The 18,705-nt window shown below is 44.7% G+C and overlaps 1 protein-coding gene across 4 annotated transcripts in view; it reads right to left on the bottom strand.

Annotated features, from left to right (window-relative positions):
* The window catches only part of TBC1D8 (TBC1 domain family member 8), a 148,105-nt gene that overhangs the window by 70,527 nt on the left and 58,873 nt on the right, over positions 1-18,705 (bottom strand). For 2 of the 4 annotated variants that reach the window (XM_055243623.2, XM_055243621.2), the window contains exon 2: positions 16,471-16,581. In XM_055243623.2, the coding sequence (XP_055099598.1) occupies positions 16,471-16,581 (111 nt within the window). Of the gene's footprint in view, positions 1-16,425; positions 16,582-18,705 lie in introns of all 4 variants that reach the window. The other 2 variants (XM_055243620.2, XM_055243622.2) reach the window with 1 other exon arrangement.

Genomic DNA, 18,705 nt, shown 5'->3' with positions numbered 1-18,705 from the left:
GCACTAGAGGCCATTGTAGAGTTATTAATTAGTCTAATTTCAGTATTTTTGTGTCTCAGGAGATAGGGATGCCCAAGAAGAAGGTGGCCCAGTGGGTGGAGCAGTCAGAACACATACAACATTTATCAATGAAGTTCATCGTCTTCCATGGTTCATGGCACCCCAAAACAATTACAACAGTAACAACTAAGATCACTGATAACAGATCACCATTAACAGACATAGTAATAATGAAAAAGTCTGAACTACTGAAAGTATTACCAAAATGTGACAGAGACACAAAGTGAACACATTCCAACACTGTTGGAAAAATAGTGCTAACAGATTTGCTCAGTTCAGGGTTACTATAAACCTTCAATTTGTAAAACATACAGTATCTTCAAAGTACAATAAAGTGAAACACAATAAAAGGAAGTACACCTGTAGTTAAATGTATTCTAACACCATATAGAGCTTCAAAACCTTAAAATCTCATTCAACTATTCTTAACAGCAATATTGACATTATTTAGAAATGGTGTGTGTGTACATATCTTAGATAAACACACAAACAATTATGGGAACATTGTTAGAAATCAAGATTTTCAGTATAAGAGGAAAACAAATATAAAATCAAAGTTAAGTTATAACTATGTAGTTTTACGGTTGAATTTGAAAAGTCAGTATGAACTCATTATTTTTCTTTATCATCACACACACTTTTTAGGTTCACACTTACTTGAAAAGCCTTAGAGGCAATGACAACCCAGTAACAATGAGCACCCCTACAGCCTAAACTGTGGTCCCTAAATGCCATTAAATATGTATCATATATCAGTTAAATACCCATTAAAAAAGGAGCCACGGCTACTTGAGGAATGACTGATTCCAAATAAAAGGTAGGAAAGGTACAAGATGAGCATTTCTTTTTTTTTTTTTTTTTTTTTTTGAGACGGAGTCTGGCTCTGTCACCTAGGCTGGAGTGCAGTGGCGCAATCTTGGCTCACTGCAAGCTCCGCCTCCCAGATTCACGCCATTCTCCTGCCTCAGCCTCTCCGAGTAGCTGGGACTACAGGCGCCCACCACGCCCGGCTAATTTTTTTGTATTTTTAGTAGAGACGGGGTTTCACCATGGTCTTGATCTCCTGACCTCGTGATCCGCCCGCCTCAGCCTCCCAAAGTGCTGGGATTACAAGCGTGAGCCACCGCGCCTGGCCTCAAGATGAGCATTTCACAGCTTGTTGGCCAGAAAGCGAGGAAGCACTTGAGACAAATGTTACAGTTTAGTCATAGAAGTCGGCTGGGCTCAGTGGCTCACACTTGTAATCCCAGCACTTTGGGAGGCCGAGGCGGGCAGATCACCTGAGGTCAGGAGTTTGAGACCAGCCTGGCCAACAGGGTGAAATCCCATCTCTACTAAAAATACAAAAAATTAGCTGGGCATGGTGGCACACACCTGTAGTGCTAGCTACTGGGGAGGCTGAGGCACAAGAATTGCTTGAACCTGGGAGGCAGAGGTTGCAGTGAGCCAACATTGCACCACTGCACTCCAGCCTAGGCTCAAAAAAAAAAAAAAAAGTCATAGAAGTCACAGGAAGGGTGATATAGTTAGACTTTGTGTCCCCACCCAAATCTCATCTTGAATTGTAATTCCCATAATTCCCACGTGTCAAGGGAGAGACCAGGTGGAGGTAATTGAATCATGGGGGCAGTTTCCCACATGCTGTTCTCATGATGGTGAGTTCTCACAAAATGGTCTTATAAGGGGCTATTCCCTCTTTGCTCAGCACTTCTCCTTTCTGCTGCCTTGTGAAGAAAGTGCCTTGCTTCTCCTTTGCACCTTCTACCATGATTGTAAGTTTCCTGAGGCCTCCCCAGCCATGCTAAACTGTGAGTCAATTAAACCTCTTTCCTTTATGAATTGTCCAGTCTCAGGCAGTTCTTTTAGCAGTAAAAAACGGACTACAAATGGGCTCTAATGGGCAGAAGATGGTTCAATCTACATACCAAAAAAATCCAGCAATTAATTGAAACACACTGAATATATTTTTAAACTCCTGGCTTATAGTGTTCACCGTATAATTCTTTCAACGTTTTCTGTATGTTTGAAAATTTTCATAATGAAATGCTAGGAGCAGGGATTCTTAACTTTAAAATGATACTAAAAAGGGGAGAAGGGAGAGAGAAAAAAAAAGGAAGCTAAAACAGAAGAATAATAATTCACTTGTCATCATTGCAGATGACCAGGGCACCAACTCCTTACATTAACAGTAGGCAACTACAGAGCAAAAGGAGGCATTTAACCCCATGTTTTCTAAATATATTATGTCTCAGGGTGACCAAATAGCACTAATTGAAGAGACAAAGTTCTTCTTTGCAGATAACTCAAGCTGACAGTTGTAAAAGGAATGATCATATTAGAAAACCACCATTTCACGATCCATAGAGAAAAAGTGAATTCAGGCAATGATCATAATGGAAAAAAACCTTTGACGAAAGCTTGATGGGGGAGAATGCAATGGAAGCTGTCACCTGAACTCGTGAACTAATCTTAGCATCAATAGGAGACATCCAGACGATACGTGCCTCCTGAGAGAATGCAAAATAAAATACATGGCGCAGCCTATCAAGTATTCTTCCTAAAAACAGCTGAACCTACATTCAATTAAACCTTTATTAGTAACTTCCAGTTTCCAGGAAACATGAAGAAAAGTGCACTAAGTTAAATGATGCCCTGAGGGAGAAAACAGACTATGCAGCCGGAGGGATATTCCACATAAAAATTAGCCCAACTTCTTCAACAACTCAGTGGCAGGAAAAGAGGGATGGGAGGAAGAGGGCTGAAACTGTGAAACTGCCCTTGCAAAAATTATAACTGAGAAATTATGAAAGAGATCTGCTCTAACCAATCCTTATCTTGCCTTTAACCTTCAAACTGCCCTTAGTCATTCCTGGGCTTGGGCCAACCTAACTTTGGAAGACATTTAGGTGACAGTATAAATGATGTATAAGTACGTTCCCACATTGCTATAAAGAAATACCCAAGACTCACGGTTCTGCAGAAGCATGGCAACTTCTGCTTCTGGGGAGCCTCAGGAAGCTTCCAATCATGCTGGAAGGCAAAGGGGGACATCTCACATGGTAGGAGCAGGAGCAAGAGAGAGGGGGGAGGTGCTACATACTTTTTGTTTTTTTTGAGACAGAGTCTCACTCTGTCACCCAGGCTGGAGTGCAGTGGCACGATCTCGGCTTACTGCAACCTCTGCCTCCCGGGTTCATGCCATTCTCCTGCCTCAGCCTCCCGGGTAGCTGGGACTACAGGCACCTAACACCACGCCCGGCTAATTTATTTGTATTTTTAGTAGAGATGGGGTTTCACTGTGTTAGCCAGGATGGTCTCGATTGCCTGACCTCGTGATCCACCCACCTCGGCCTCCCAAAGTGTTGGGATTACAGGCGTGAGCCACCGCGCCCGGCTGGTGCTACATACTTTTAAACAACGAGATCTCATAAGAATTCACTCACTATCTATCCTGAGGACAGTACCAAGGGGATGGTGCTAAGCCATTCAAGAGAAATCCACCCCCATGATCCAATCACCTCCCACCAGGCCCCATCTCCAACACTGGAGATTACATTTCAATATGAGATTTGGTTAGGAACACAGATCCAAACCATATCAAATGATAATAGCCCTTCCCCAAAACTAAAGCACCCTTGGAAAGCTAATGAAAGACCACCAGGTTAGGAGGATGAGGGGAGCTTGAATTCTGCTAAGGTGTAGACTTAAACAATTACCAGCCTTTATTCCTGGAGGTCACAAGATTGGCAACTTCCCCAATTACTTCTGCAGATAACATCACTCTTACAGAAGCTAAAATTGGCCTTTTGAGATGTCTGTTCAGATTTTTGCATTTCTGATCACAGATGGCTCCACCTGGACCCACCAACTGGCCCAGTCATCCCCCACAGAAGTGGGCTCAGCACACACAAAGACCATTTCCCACACTGCTAAGATTGTATCCCTAACCAACGAGCAGCTTCCATTCCCTGGCCCACCACACTATCCTTGAAAAACCCTAGCGTCCGAATTTTCAGGGAGACTGATTTGAGTAATACAACTCCAATCTTCCAATCAGACAGCTCTGTACATATTAAACTCTTTCTCTATTGCAATTACCGTCTTGAGAAATTGGCTCTAAATGGGCAGTGGGCAAAATGAACACATTGGACAGGTACGGTTTTCTTGACTCAAAGAGACTTTAGAAACACAACCAAATGGGTGTGCAGTTCTAGTTAACTATGGATTAAAACCCAGATCTATGAAGATTCCTGAAGCAAGCAGGAAGCCTAAGAATGGACTGAGTCCAGGGACACCAAGGAATCAAAGTTAACTTTATCAGTTTAGTAAGGGCATTACAGTGATAAGACCGGCCATATTTTTCAGAGATGTTTCCTAAAATATGTAGGGGTGAAATATTATAATTTCTAGAATTTGCTTTAAAATACTTTGGGGTAGGGGAAGGGCTTAGAGAGGAAGAAATAACTCAAGAAGGGCAAAACTTCAGTCCTCATGCATGTACACAATGAGGTTTCTGCAGGTTTCCTTACACTCTCCTCCCTACTTTGGGACATGTTTGAAAATCTTCATAACAAAAAAAAAGGAAAGAAAAGAAAAACCTTTCTTAGCAAAAAAAGAAAAGGAACAAATATGGATAACTAACTCCTACCTATGCGGAAAATATCATCAGAAGTGAAAATGCGGGGCAAGAAAACGGACAGAAGTGCTTATTCCCTGAATTTCCTTATTATTTTTTTGATCAGGATCACTACTAGCCCCAGGCAATTCAGATATACAAGGCTCTAGCATATGTCACAGAAGTCAGTGAAAGGCAACCCTGAAGTGGGCCCCCGGGGACCTCACAGAATGGGAGAGACCAGAGTAGGGAGGCAGACATACCCACTGGGGTCAGACCAGCAAAACTGGCCAAGAAGGAGGGCTCCAGGCAGCACAGAGTCCATGGTGCCTCCGTGCTCATTCCCGATGTTATTTTTTTATCATTAAGGAATCATTTAATAAAAAGTCATTTGCCAGTCATCTCCTTTTGAAACCCACAGCCCCAGTCAATGTCTCTTTACCTACTAAAAATGCAAGAGATTAAACTAGACGCCTGCTAAGATCATCCTCAGATGGTTTCCTTGTTAATCAAGTCCCGCTCTACGCAGAAGTTACCAACCGGTTCTGTAACCTATTATAAGACACTAGAGAAAAGTCTGATTCCAGGCTTAAAAATCGGTTTTTTGTTTTGGAGGGTTTTATTCATGTATTTATTTAAAGACACGGTTTCATCTGTCACTCAGGCTGGAGTGCCATCATAGCTCACTGCAGTCTTGAACTCCCAGGCTCGAGCAATCCTCCCGCCTTAGCCTCTTGAGTAGTTAGGACTACAGGTGCAATCCACCATGCCCAGCTAATTTTTTTTTTTCTATAGAAACAGGGTCTTGCTATGCCACCAAGCTGGTCTGAAACTCTTGGCATCAAGTGATCCTTCCACCTCAGCCTCTCAAAGTGCTGGAATTAAAGGCGTTTGAGTCACTGGGTCCTGTCTGGCTTTCTTTTTTTTTTTTTTTTTTTTTTTGAGACGGAGTCTTGCTCTGTTGCCCAGGCTAGAGTGCAGTGGTGCGATCTTGGCTCACTGCAAGCTCCACCTCCTGGGTTCACGCCATTCTCCTGCCTCAGCCTCCCGAGTAGCTGGGACTACAGGCACCCGCCACCACGCCTGGCTAACTTTTTTGTATTTTTAGTACAGACGGGGTTTCACCCTGTTAGCTGGAATGGTCTCGATCTCCTGACCTCGTGATCCGCCCACCTAGGCCTCCCAAAGTGCTAGGATTACAGGTGTGAGCCACCGCGCCCAGCCCCAACCAGGTCCAGTCTTAAAAATAGTTTTTAACATCACTTTTGAAATCAGCATTTACTAGATCTACAAGTTAGGCTCAGTATGTCCCTGCTTTTTAAATTAACTATAAACAACAACCCTAAGGGAAGAATGCCTTGGATGAGTGTGATTATTTGAGCATAAGCAAAATGACTTTATTTAAAACAGTAAGAGTCTGGTGACAGTAACTCCATAATAGAAAAGAAACGTGAACCGCAGCACCCCGAGCGTGACCGAAAACAAGTGTGACAACTCGCACCGCCTGACCTTAGCGTGGGGACCCAGAGAAACGCACTGTCTTCCCTCCCACTGGGTTGCTTCCCAGACTTTCCTTGAAGCACCCAGGGTGTTCTGTTCTTGAAAAAAAAGATGGGGTTGGCACTTCCTTCGCTACCATGGTACAAAGTTCACGGAGATGCTAATCTGATCCACCCTGGAACATTTCCTCCCTCAATAAAATTCTCTCTCCAAAGACAAAGCAAACAGTGATGCAGACTACAAGAAAACCAAGATGCCAGCCGTGGTCAAGGGCAGGGATAAGAGAATGTGCGTCAGAAAGAATGCTCTGAAAGAACATTCTGTCAGGGCCAGCACCTGACACACCCGCAGTGTTATCGATGCCTGAAGCAGCCCTGGCAAGTCCCTGAGCTCCCTGTGGCTTGTTCCTTCCCTCTCCAGAGCCAAAGCATCACACTTCCCAATATAAAATTGAGAGGAACAAATAAAGAAAGTATGGGAAAGGAAAGGATTGTTTAAACTGGAAAGCCCAACTCTTATATTCTCAAATTTTTTTTTTTTTGGAGACAGGGTCTTGCTCTGTTGCCCAGGCTGGGGTACAGTAGCACGATCCCAGCTCACTGCAGTCTCAACTTTCCAGGCCCCGTCCCACCTCAGCCTCCTGAGCAGCTGGCACCACAGGAGCACTACCAGGCCCAGCTAATTTTTTAAATTCGCTATGTTGCCGAGGTTGGTCTTGAATTCCCAGCCTGAAGCAACCCTCCCACCTCAGCCTCCCAAAGTACTGGGATTATGGGAGCAAGCCACTGTGTCCAGCTATTCTCAATTTTTTAAAACATATGCCACATTTTGATTTATGAAAATATCACAAATTTCTTTAATGATCTTTAACATTTCAAAAGGATGTTTTTTCCATTTTCCAAATCTAAACTATTAAGTAAGCTTTTTCAAACTACACACATACTCCCTCCCAAGATGTGGCAGTGTCCCTGCCCACCAGGTAAGCTCCTGCTCTGCTGGCACCCCTGCCCCCCACGATACTCAGGTAAGGTGGTCTCCTGACCCTCCCCTGCTACAACATGGCACTTTCCTTTCTTTCTGTTTTCCTGCTCCCCATTTCACTCAAGACCATGGGACAGACCTTACTGGCTACATAAAAACCTTGCACTTAAGCTACCATAAACAGAGCCAACAAACTACTGGAGCATCCCAGAGTCCAAACTTGGTTCTGCAAAGCAGTGAGTGTTATTAAAAGGCCATCTGTACAAAGTTTTGACAAGTTTTTCATGAAAGGCAACCCTGAAGTGGGCCCCCCTGAGGCCCTCCCCATGCTCTCGGGAGGACCCCCGCCCTGGCTGCCTCAAAGTAAGACAATCAGGAAGTCCTCTTCCAGTAACCAGAGGAGACAGTCCACCTCATGCCTCAATTAATCTACAGGAAAAGGAATCCAATTATTGCACAATCAATTCAATTCTTAGAATGATCTAGGCAGATAATTCAAAGTCCTGCAGTTCTTGCCTGTATTTTCTTTCTGCTTCCTGAAAACTGGGCAAGAACAATGCACTTAATGCACAGGGCCATGGTAAAAAATAAAATGTGTACCCAGGTGTGGTAGCTCATGCCTGCAATCCCAGCACTTTGGGAGGCTGGGGCAGGTGGATCATTTGAGGTCAGAAGTTCAAGACCAGCCTGACCAACATGATGAAACTCTGTCTCTACTAAAAATACAAAACTTAGCCAGGCATGGTGGCAGGCGCCAGTAATCCCAGCTACTCAGGAGGCTGAGGCAGGAGAACTGCTCGAGCCTGGGAGGCGGAGGTTGCAGTGAACCAGTATCACACCATTGCACTCCAGCCTGGGAAACAGAGTGAGACTCCGTCTCAAAAAAAATAATAAAATGTAAGTGTGAATAATGCAGTTGGTAGCCTTGGGAATTACCTACCAAAAAGAACACGAGACATCGACATCTCACATAGGAACATGATAGGTAACTCTCAGCCTACAACAGCCTGGACTTTCCAAGCACAGGACAGAGCCATGACTAAGACCATCAGACGCATACAAATGGCAATGAAGTCTCCTTGTTCATCCAGAGACCCAGAGGGCTCTGCACAAGAAAGGCATCAATTCAGCCAAAAACCGGCCCTCCTGCAGGCTGGGCACCCTGACCCTCTCAGCATTCCTGCTCCCCATGACTTGACTAGGAATTAGCTCCTAGGATTTTGCTCTCCTGGTTCCACACACCACATCCTTGTTTCTACTTATGCCCAATCATTTAGAGATATGATTTCAAAAAGAAAGCCAACTTACAACGGAATATCACTCAGCTGTAAAAACGAAGGACTTTCTGACACCCACTGCAACATGCGGGACCCTTGAAAATAGGATGCTGACTGTAATGAGCGGTCACCAAAGGACCAACACTGCTCGAGCCCACCAACACGAGGTGCCCGAGTAGGCAAATTCCTAGAGACAGAACGTGGATCCCATCTGGGTTGCCTGGGACTTGGGGAGAGCAGAGTGAGGAATGAGTGTTTAACAGGTAGAGTTTCAGTTTGGGAAGATGAAAAAAGTTCTGGAGATGGATGGTGGTGATGGTTGTACCATACTGCGAATGTGCTTCATGCCACCAACCTGTACACTTAAAAATGGTTAAGATGGTCAATTTTATGTTATACATATTTTACAACAATACGAACATTTGTTTTTTAAAGAAATTAAGAAATATCCCTGTTTTTCAAGTTCTTCCGTTGCATGTTGGTGGTGAGCAGGCCCATGCCTTGCCTGGAATATCCCTGGCCTGGCTCGGCAGAAAGCACCCAAGGAGTCTCATCTGTAACTGCATGCCTTACCTTCACTCTCCTTATATACGGAAGTCTTAACTGCTGAGACTCCTCTCCTTCTCTCCCATACTTCCCCACTTATTCGCCCACTCATGGTTTACTGAGCATTGATGACACGTCAAGCTCTGTCCTAGGCATCAGAAGGTCACAAATATGACTCTCAGAGAACTTTTACTTCCATGAAGTAAAAGGCAGACAAAAATCAAGTCAAAGGAGAGTTGGTGATGAGTGAGTGCCAGGATGGAGGACGCAGGTGACAGGGAGTAAGGGGAGGTGACATCTCAGCTCTCGCCCAAATCATACCGCCCACAACCTCCCAAACAACTCACAACCACTCTCTCCTAGGATATCTCCACCCACTGAAGCCGGTAATCTTTGTAAAGCCTTGGGATTCTCTGGTCCATGTTAAGTTAAAAATAATAGCAATTCATTTCTCCTTCCAACCACAGTCAACCACAGATATATCTTCTGCCAAATAATAATGTAGTTCACCCATGAAGTTACCTACCTAGCTCTACTTAGAAAAAAAGGAAAAAACTTATCCTCAAAGGCCCTCCTATGTCTCCCCAACCTGCTGTACAAGCAGCCAAACTCAAGTAAAGATATAAATCATTCATGCAGGCCACTCTTCCTGTTCCCACCTTGTCCCGGGGCTGCCCAGGCCCTTCCTACAGTTCTTGTTTGGGCTTTATCTGAGACTTGAAGCCCTGGGCAGGGGCCTTTGCTCAATGCTCAAGACACAATAAAATATTAACTACGGTGAGTCAATAACACAGTGCAAGATACCCAAGGCACTCCCAGAAGAGGCCTAAGGATCTAAACTGATACCCCGGGTCCATGACAGAAATACACTCAACAATTCTCTCTTCCTTAACCCAAGAAAAGTGCACTGAAAGAACAAATTCTCACTCAAGGGATGTTCTGTGGGCAAGAAGGCAGCAGAAAGTGATGCATGTACAGACGTGGCCCGGGTCAAGCCTGAGGCAGAAATTGCGCCCAGTGGGAACTAAAGGAAGCTGATCTCGGCTCAACAGCAAGAGGGTCTAGGAGTTAACCTGCTCAGGACTCCTGCACTGCTGGAAGGGGAGGACCCAGGGAAGCTGGCGCAAACGTCATGGCAGGCAATTTGGCAATAAACACAAAATGCATTAGGAACACACATCCCGCCGGGCGCAGTGGCTCATGCCTGTAATCCCAGCACTTTGGGAGGCAAAGGTGGGAGGATCACCTGAGGTCAGAAGTTCAAGGCCAGCCTGGCCAACATGGTGAAAACCCGTCTCCACTAAAAATTAAAAAAATTGCCGGGCACAGTGGTACGCGCACATGTAATCCCAGCTATTCAGGAGGCTGAGGCAGGAGAACTGCTTGAATCCGGGAGATGGAGGTTGCAGTAAGCCAAGATCGCATGACTGCACCACCCTAGCCTGGGCAACAAAGTGAGACTCTGTCTCAAAAAAAAGAAACACATCCCTTCCATGCAGCCGTTCCTCACGATGTGCTCTGCAAGGGTGCTTGTCTCTCAGGCCTCCCTAGCCCTCTGCCCACCTGCACCTGTTATTCATGTTGCTATCTGCCTTCCCCCAGGTCCTGAAAAGCGAGGTGCAGGGAGACTGCCCCTCACAAACTCAGCGCAGAATCCCCGACATCAAGCATGTGTCTGGTACATGGCGGGCAACAAACATTTCAAATAAATGGACTTTAGGGATTGTGAAGTGTCCTGAAAAGTTGACATGAATGGGTATTTTTTTTTTTTTTGAGACAGAGTCTCGCTCAGTCACCCAGGCTGGAGTGCAGTGGCTCCATCTCCGCTCACTGCAAGCTCCGCCTCCTGGGTTCACGCCATTCTCCTGCCTCAGCCTCCCGAGTAGCTGGGACTACAGGCACCCGCCACCAGGTCCAGCTAATTTTTTTGTATTTTTTTAGTAGAGACGGGGTTTCACCATGTTAGCCAGGATGGTCGCGATCTCCTGACCTCGTGATCTGCCCACTTCAGCCTCCCAAAGTGCTGGGATTACAGGTGTGAGCCACCGCGCCCAGCCAGAGTATTCACTATTAAACTATAACAGTTTAAACGCTTTTAAACTATTAAAAAATCAGGGCCAATTAAGTATCCAATAAAGGATTGGATGAGTAAATTGAGCTACAGCCACAGAGTTGAATGCTGTGTGGCCATTAAGAACGTGGTATGGTATATAGGCCGGGCGCGGTGGCTCACGCCTGTAATCCCAGCACTTTGGGAGGCCGAGGCGGGCGGATCACGAGGTCAGGAGATCGAGACCAAGGTGAAACCCCGTCTCTACTAAAAATACAAAAAATTAGCCGGGCGAGGTGGCAGGCGCCTGTAGTCCCAGCTACTCGGGAGGCTGAGGCAGGAGAATGGCGTGAACCCCGGGGGGCAGAGCCTGCAGTGAGCTGAGATCCTGCCACTGCACTCCAGCCTGGGCGACAACGAGACTCCGTCTCAAAAAAAAAAAAAAAAAAAAAAAAAAAAAAGAACGTGGTATGGCTGTGGTTACAAAGGGCATGGATTCAGGAACAGAGCAGAAATGTGGGCGACTCCCCACCCTGACAACTCCCCAGAAGCCAACCTAGGGGGCAGAAAAAAAATGCTCATATCAAAAGCTCCAAACCTGCAAGAAATGTGAAAAAGAGGATCCTACTCTCTCACCCACCACATCTCGTCTAGCGAGATGCCAGTCCTCCTTGCCCTGTTCCCATAACATGAGTTAAAGTCACACTATGTTAGCGCCAATATAACATCTGGGATAACGATGCCTAAGCATGAGCAAGACAAGGAGAAACAGCACTGCAAACAAGTAAACACTTGACTGCAAAAGAAAATGAATGGATGAGAACAGAAGGTTCCAAAGAAGAGATTCTGTGCTAGAAGAGAATGGAACACTCAAGGAAGAAAAGAAAATTCTCACGAATGCTTCATGCTCCCAAATAACTGAAGAACACGGGTTCAATAAAACAAGCACTCACAGATGAGCTAATGGATAACAGACTAAAAGGATGTTGGAAACCTAACAAAATGAAACGAGGATCAAAACAACTTGACAACAGGCCAGGCACAGCGGCTCACGCCTGTAATCTCCCAGCACTTTGGGAGGCTGAGGCAGGTGGATCATAAGGTCAGGAGATGGAGACCATCCTGGCTAAGAGGGTGAAACCTCGTCTCTACTAAAAATACAAAAAAATTAGCTGGGCGTGGTGGCAGGTGCCTGTAGTCCCAGCTACTTGGGAGGCTGAGGCAGAAGAATGGCATGAACCTGGGAGGCAGAGGTTTCAGTGAGCTGAGATTGTACCACTGCACTCTAGCCTGGGCAACAGAGCCAGACTCTTGTCTCAAAAAAAAAAAAAAAGCTTGACAACAAAATTAGTAGATAAGTTAAAAGCAGCAAGGTATAGAATATACTGCGGCAAACTAAATTATTAACTCAAAAGAGTTATGAGCTGAATGGAGAACACAGATGAAAAAGACAACAAAAAACAGAAATGAAAAGCAGATAACAGCTATCTAACATAAAGTATCCTTGAAGTAGAAAAGTTAAATGAAAGTAAAATGCATCAAAAAATATAATACATACACAGAATGATGCAAGAAAATTTCCTAAAGTGATTAAAGAAACCAATCTGCAGACTGCAACAGTGTACCATGTTCCAAAAAATGTAACACACTATGCTCACAGTAGTTACAGAAGCTAATCAAGTTACTAAACTTCAATGATAAAGACAGAATTGTGTGCACAAAAAAACTTATCATATGCAAAGGAAAAAAAAAAACAATCGGTCCTGTCTGAGATTTCTCCTATTGGCCTATCAAATACAGGAAGGCCCTAGAACAACAGCCACCAACCTAGTCTAGACAGGGATGTCCAATCTTTTGGCTTCCCTAGGCCACGTTGGAAGAAGAAGAGTTATTTTGGGCCACACATAAAATACACTAACATTAACAATAGCTGATAAGCTTAAAAAAAAAAAACGCAAAAAATTTTTTTTTCTTTTTTCTTGGAATCTGACTCTGTTGTCCAGGCTGGAGTGTAATGGCATGATCTCGGCTCACTACAACATCCCTCCCGGGCTCAAGTGATTCTCCTGCCTCAGCTTCCTGAGTAGCTAAGACTACAGGTGCCCACAACCACTCCTGGCTAATTTCTGTATTTTTAGTAGAGACGGGGTTTCCCCATGTTGGCCAAGTTGGTCTTGAACTCCTGACCTCAGGTGATCCACCCGCCTCAGCCTCCCAAAGTGCTGGGATTACAGGAGTGAGCCACCACGCCTGGCTGAATTTCATCATGTTTTGAGAAAGTTGACTAATTTGTATTGGGCTGCATGCAACCAGCAGGCCGCAGGTTGGACAAGCTTGCTCTAGAGCATAGCCTCAAACTATCACCCAGCCAAGGTGTCACTCAAGGCCAGAAACAAGGGCAAACACTGGCAAATGGGAAAAAACATTCAGAAAATAGGACACTGACATTATTGAGGGAAGAAAACAGGAGTCCAGCCAAATAAGAGATAAAATATTCTGGATTGGGGCCAGATGCAGTGGCTCACACCTGTAATCCCAGCCCTCTGGGAGGCCAAGGCAGGCAGATCACCTGAGGTCAGGAGTTTGAGACCAGCCTGACCAATAGGTAAAAAAAAAACCCCTGTCTCTACTAAAAATACAAAATATTAGCCGAGCGTGGTGGCGCATGCTTGTAATCCCAGCTACTTGGGAGGCTGAGGCAAGAGAATCACTTGAACCAGGAGGTAGAGGTTGTAGTGAGCTGAGATTACAGTGTTGCACTCCAGCCTGGGAAACAAAAGCAAGACTCTGTCTCAAAAAAAAAAAAAAAAAAAAAATTCCAGATTGGGAAATCTATACCTGAGTAAAAGCATTAAATCAATGTATAAGTGAGAACTGAGCTAAATAATAAAGTAAGGTTACATGACAGAATGGAAAGTACAATGTAAAACTAATAATAAAACTTTTTTAAATGAGACATTGGGAAAGCAGGGAGGAGAATAAGAATGTTGGCACTCTTGACTCAGAGGGTGGGGAGCCAGTGAACACTATCAGACTTCAAACATTGTTTTTCAAAAGCCACAATTCTAACCTTTTAATGCTTTCAAAAATCTCTTCCCTTAACCTTACTTGAACCTTTTAGAAAATAATCTCTCTTGTATTAAAGAAACATTTATTTGAAGTTTAACATTTCTTTGGTTTCATTTCAGTTTATTTCCTTTTATTGAAATCAAGTTAATGTAATACTTTTGTTATAAAAGCACTGACACACAAGTTGCATTTTTGTAAAAGTCCTTCTGTCCATCTTCTCAACTATCCCTGTGTGTCTAAATGTCTTACAAAGTTATCTGGGCTGATGCTCACCTCATGAAACTAGAGGTTACTTTGGGTGGCTGGGATTTGGGGAGATAGATACCTTCTTTGTATTTTTCAGTTAGCTGATTTCTTTGACACACACTCTCTCTCTCTTTTTTTCTTCTTTTGAGACAGAGTCTCACTCTGTCACCCAGGCTGGAGTGCAGTGGCATAATCTCGGCTCACTACAATCTCCTCCTCACTGCAATTCTCCTGCCTCAGCCTCCCGAGTAGCTGGCATTATAGGCATCTGCCAACACGCCCGGCTAATTTTTGTATTTTTAATAGAGACGGGGTTTCACCATCTTGGCCAGGCTGGTCTTGAACTCCTGACCTCGTGATCCACCCGCCTGGGCCTCCCAAAGTGTTGGGATTATAGGCCTGAGCCACCACACCCAGCCTCTCTTTTTTAAGAAACGGGCTCTCCCTCTATCACCCAGGCAGGAGGGCAGTGGCACCATCATAGCTCACTGCAGCCTCGAACTCTTGGGTTCAAGCGATCCTCAGCCTTCCTAGTAATTGAGACTACAGGTACACACCACCATGCCCAGCTAATTTTTAAATTTTTTGCAGAGATGCATGTCTCACTTTGTCACCCAGGCTGGCCTTGAACTCCTGGCTTCCAGTGATCCTCCCTCCTCAGCCTCCCAAAGTGCTGTGATTACAGGCATGAGCCACCATTCCCAGCCTGATTTCTTTCTACCGAGCATGCATCATCTTTGTCATTTTATGCAAACACAGAATGATCTGTCTTAATTAAAAAACAAAACAAACTGAAAAAAAAAAAAAAAAAAAAAACACGCCAAGATGTTAACAGTGATTAGTATTGGATCCATGGGATATGAATGTGAATTCTCTTCACACTTTCTTGTATTTTCGAGGAAAAAGAATTCCAATGTTGGCCAGGCATGGTGGCTCATGCCTGTAATCCCAGCAACTCTGGAAGGCCAAGGCAGGCTGATCACTGAAGGCCAGGAGTTCAAGACCACCACCCTGGCCAACATAGTGAGATTCCATCTCAATAAAATAAAATTTAATTTAATTGTTTTTAATTTAAATGTTGCTAGAGAACATGTAGAGGTGATTTTGAAAGTTTAAGTAACTAATAAGGTGCTATGAGGAGATAGAAAACTAAAAAACCACCATGTGTATATGCAGAAAGAAGATTAGCTGTGGATAAAGGGTTGCAGGTGATTATTTTTTCCTTCTTTCTTATCCACTTTTTCATTTCTGGAAGATGAGCATTTATTACCTGTGTTTAAAAAAAAAAAGACATTTTGGTTTTGTTTTTTAATAAAAGGGTCTTCTCAAGAAGTGATGACTCCTGGCCCAAGAGGAACCTGAGTGGTTAGACAGAGCACCAGGTAATGCCTGTGATAGGAACAGAAACTCCAGAGGGAGAAGATGAGCAGGTGGTTTCCACCTTCTCTCAGCCCCCAGCTGTCCAGTGACTCATTCTCTCAGTGCAAAGGTGGAACATGGGGTCAAGACTGCCCTAGATCAGACACAGCTCTCAGAATCTGCCCACACCATCACAATAAGAGAAGACTGCCCTGAGTCAGACACAGCCCTCAGAATCTGCCCACATCAATATGTGTATGCATCCAGGAGCACATTTGTTAAGTCAGAAACAAGATTAAGAAGAAAACGGCTCGATTCGTTATCAACAATATACGAGCACCATGAAACACACCAATCGAAAGCCTGGCATGCCCAAGCTATGCTGCCCAAGATTACAGCCTTTATGTGCTTTTGATGGTTTAAAAAAAAAAAAAAAAAAAAGATGGGAGGGAAAAGCAAGGGTTGAGAGGGAGAGGCGGAAAGGAGAGGGGAAGAGAAGAAGGGGAGAGGAAGGAAGAGGAGGGCAGGGGAGAGGAGGGAAGGAGAGGGAAGGGGAAGGAGAGGGAAGGGGAAGGAAGGGGAGTGGAGGGGAGGGGAGTTAAGTTCCTGAAAGCAGATGAGGGAGTTATCCAAAGGGGTTACCTTCAAGCTTCACCAACATGCAGATACTCAGCATGCTTACACCTTAAGGTTTGGAACATTCCAACTGGAACAAAACTCACCAGTGGCTATGGCCCAGTAAACGTCTGATCCATTCAGTAACTCACCACATGCTATGGGAGAATAAACCTGGGAGCCGGGAACTTGAAGCAGAATTCGAAATGGAGCGACCCGTGCATTGGAATCCAACACTGCATCCAGTGCGCCAACCAGGCGACCTTCAAAAGAAAAGAGAAGAAAGTGCACCTGTGAGCATGGGGCTGGCCAGCTCCTCATGCGTGTGAGGCATGTGGTCGCTGTCTGGACTCCATGGTGGGGTGGCAGAGACAGTTTCACATCCAGTTCTTCAACTCACCTCACAAAGCCTGAGCTCCATGGAGCCAAGGGCTCTGTCTGCATCTGCAGCAGGACCTGCCCCTGACAGGCACGCAGTACTCATTTGCTCAATCAATGAAGAGGTGAACGAAGGGTGCTGAACCACTCACCCAGCCTAGCTAAGGCGCTAAGTCCCAGTACATAAATAAGCAGGGGCTCTGGACTCAAGACTGCCTGATGCAAACCCTGGATCCACTGCTTTCAATCTGTGGGGCCTTAGGCAAATCACTTAACTTGTCTGTGCCCTGGATTCCTTGTTGGTGAAATAAAATAAGCACAGTCTACCTACTTCATAGGGTAATTGGGATAATTAAATGAGTTAAAGTATCCAATATTCAAAGTGCTTAAACTATTGCAAGCCCATAAAAAGTACTCTATGTCACCCATTATTATTATTTTATCATCATTATCCTCCTCTCCAATATGGTAAAATAATCCCTGCCTGCTCCAGGGTACCGTGAGATGTAAATAAGAAAACCGGCCGGGAGGGGTGGCACATGCCTGTAATCCCAGCACTTTGGGAGGCCAAGGCGGGAGTATCACTCGAGGTCAGGAGTTCGAGACCAGCCTGGCCAACATGGTGAAACCCTGTCTCTACTAAAATTACAAAAAATTAGCCGGGCGTGGTGGCAGGCACCTGTAATCCCAGCTACTCGGGAGGCCAAGGCAAGAGAATCGCTTGATCCCAGGAGGTGGAGGTTGCAGCAAGCTGAGATTGCACCATTGCACTCCAGCCTGGGCAACAAGAGCAAAACTCCATCTCAAAAAAAAAAAAAAAAATGAAAAGAAAAGAAAACCTATCAAAGTCTTTTACAGACCATAAAGCACAAAATATGAGTGCAGGATTAGCATTTTCCTGTAATGAGTGGCATCAGAAATCAATGGCAGGCAAAACAACAACAAAACAAAAAAGGCATCCCCAGCTGGGTGCAGTGGCTCATGCCTGTAATCCCAGCACTTTGAGAGGCCGAGGCAGATGATCGCTTCAGCCTAGGAGTTTGAGACCAAGCTGGGCAATACAGTGAGATCTCATCTCTACAGAAAATTAAAGAATTAGCTGGGCATGGTGGCGAGTGCCTGTATTCCCAGCTACTCAGAAGGCTGAGGCGGGAGGATGGCTTCAGCTTACGAGTTCGAGGGTGCAGTAAGCAGTGATGATGCCACTGTGCCCTACCCTGGGAGACAGAGCAGGACCTCAGTTTCAAAAAAAAAAAAAAGGCATCCTGATCCTTGATTGCCTGGGAATCTAGATGGCTAAGATGGCTGAGAAGATTAGGTCTTCAATTTACTTCACACATTACCCTTAACTAATAGGCCTTGAATAAGGGCCACAGCTGCCTGAGCAATTACTATGTCTATCTTTATACAGTTTAACAACCTCAAGTGTAAAGAAAAACTGAATCACTGGGGGCAAGTTACTTACCCCGTCATATATTTAGTACAAACACAGTATCCTCCTATATAACCACAGTACAACTATCAAATTCAGAACATTAATATTGATATGGCCCTGCCATCTAATCATAAGACCCATTCAAATGTTGCCAAATGTCCCAATAATGTCCTTTTGCTACAATGGATCCAGTTAAGACTCACATTCAGTTGTCAAGTCTCTTTGGACTATGTGGGTCTGGAGAAGTCTTTCACTGACTTTCATGACCTTGACACTTCTGAAGCTTTATAGGCCAGTTTTTCTTGTAGCATGTCCGAAAGTCTGGGTTTATCTGAGGCCTGGTCATGATTAGATTCAGGTTATATATTTTCGGCAAGAATCACAGAAGTGATGCTGTGTTCTTTACACCACATCCTATCAGGTGGCAGATGACCTCTACTTGTCCCATTCTTGGTAATGTTCGCTTTCATCACTTGACTCAAATAGGGCCTGCCAGGCTCCTGCACTATAAATTATTCCTTTTTACTTTGTAATTAACGAGTATTCTGTGGAGAAGTATTCTGAAGCCATGCAA

Source organism: Symphalangus syndactylus, chromosome 14, assembly GCF_028878055.3.
Source record: "Symphalangus syndactylus isolate Jambi chromosome 14, NHGRI_mSymSyn1-v2.1_pri, whole genome shotgun sequence".
NCBI lineage: Eukaryota > Metazoa > Chordata > Mammalia > Primates > Hylobatidae > Symphalangus > Symphalangus syndactylus.
This window is presented reverse-complemented; position numbering and strand designations above follow the sequence as displayed.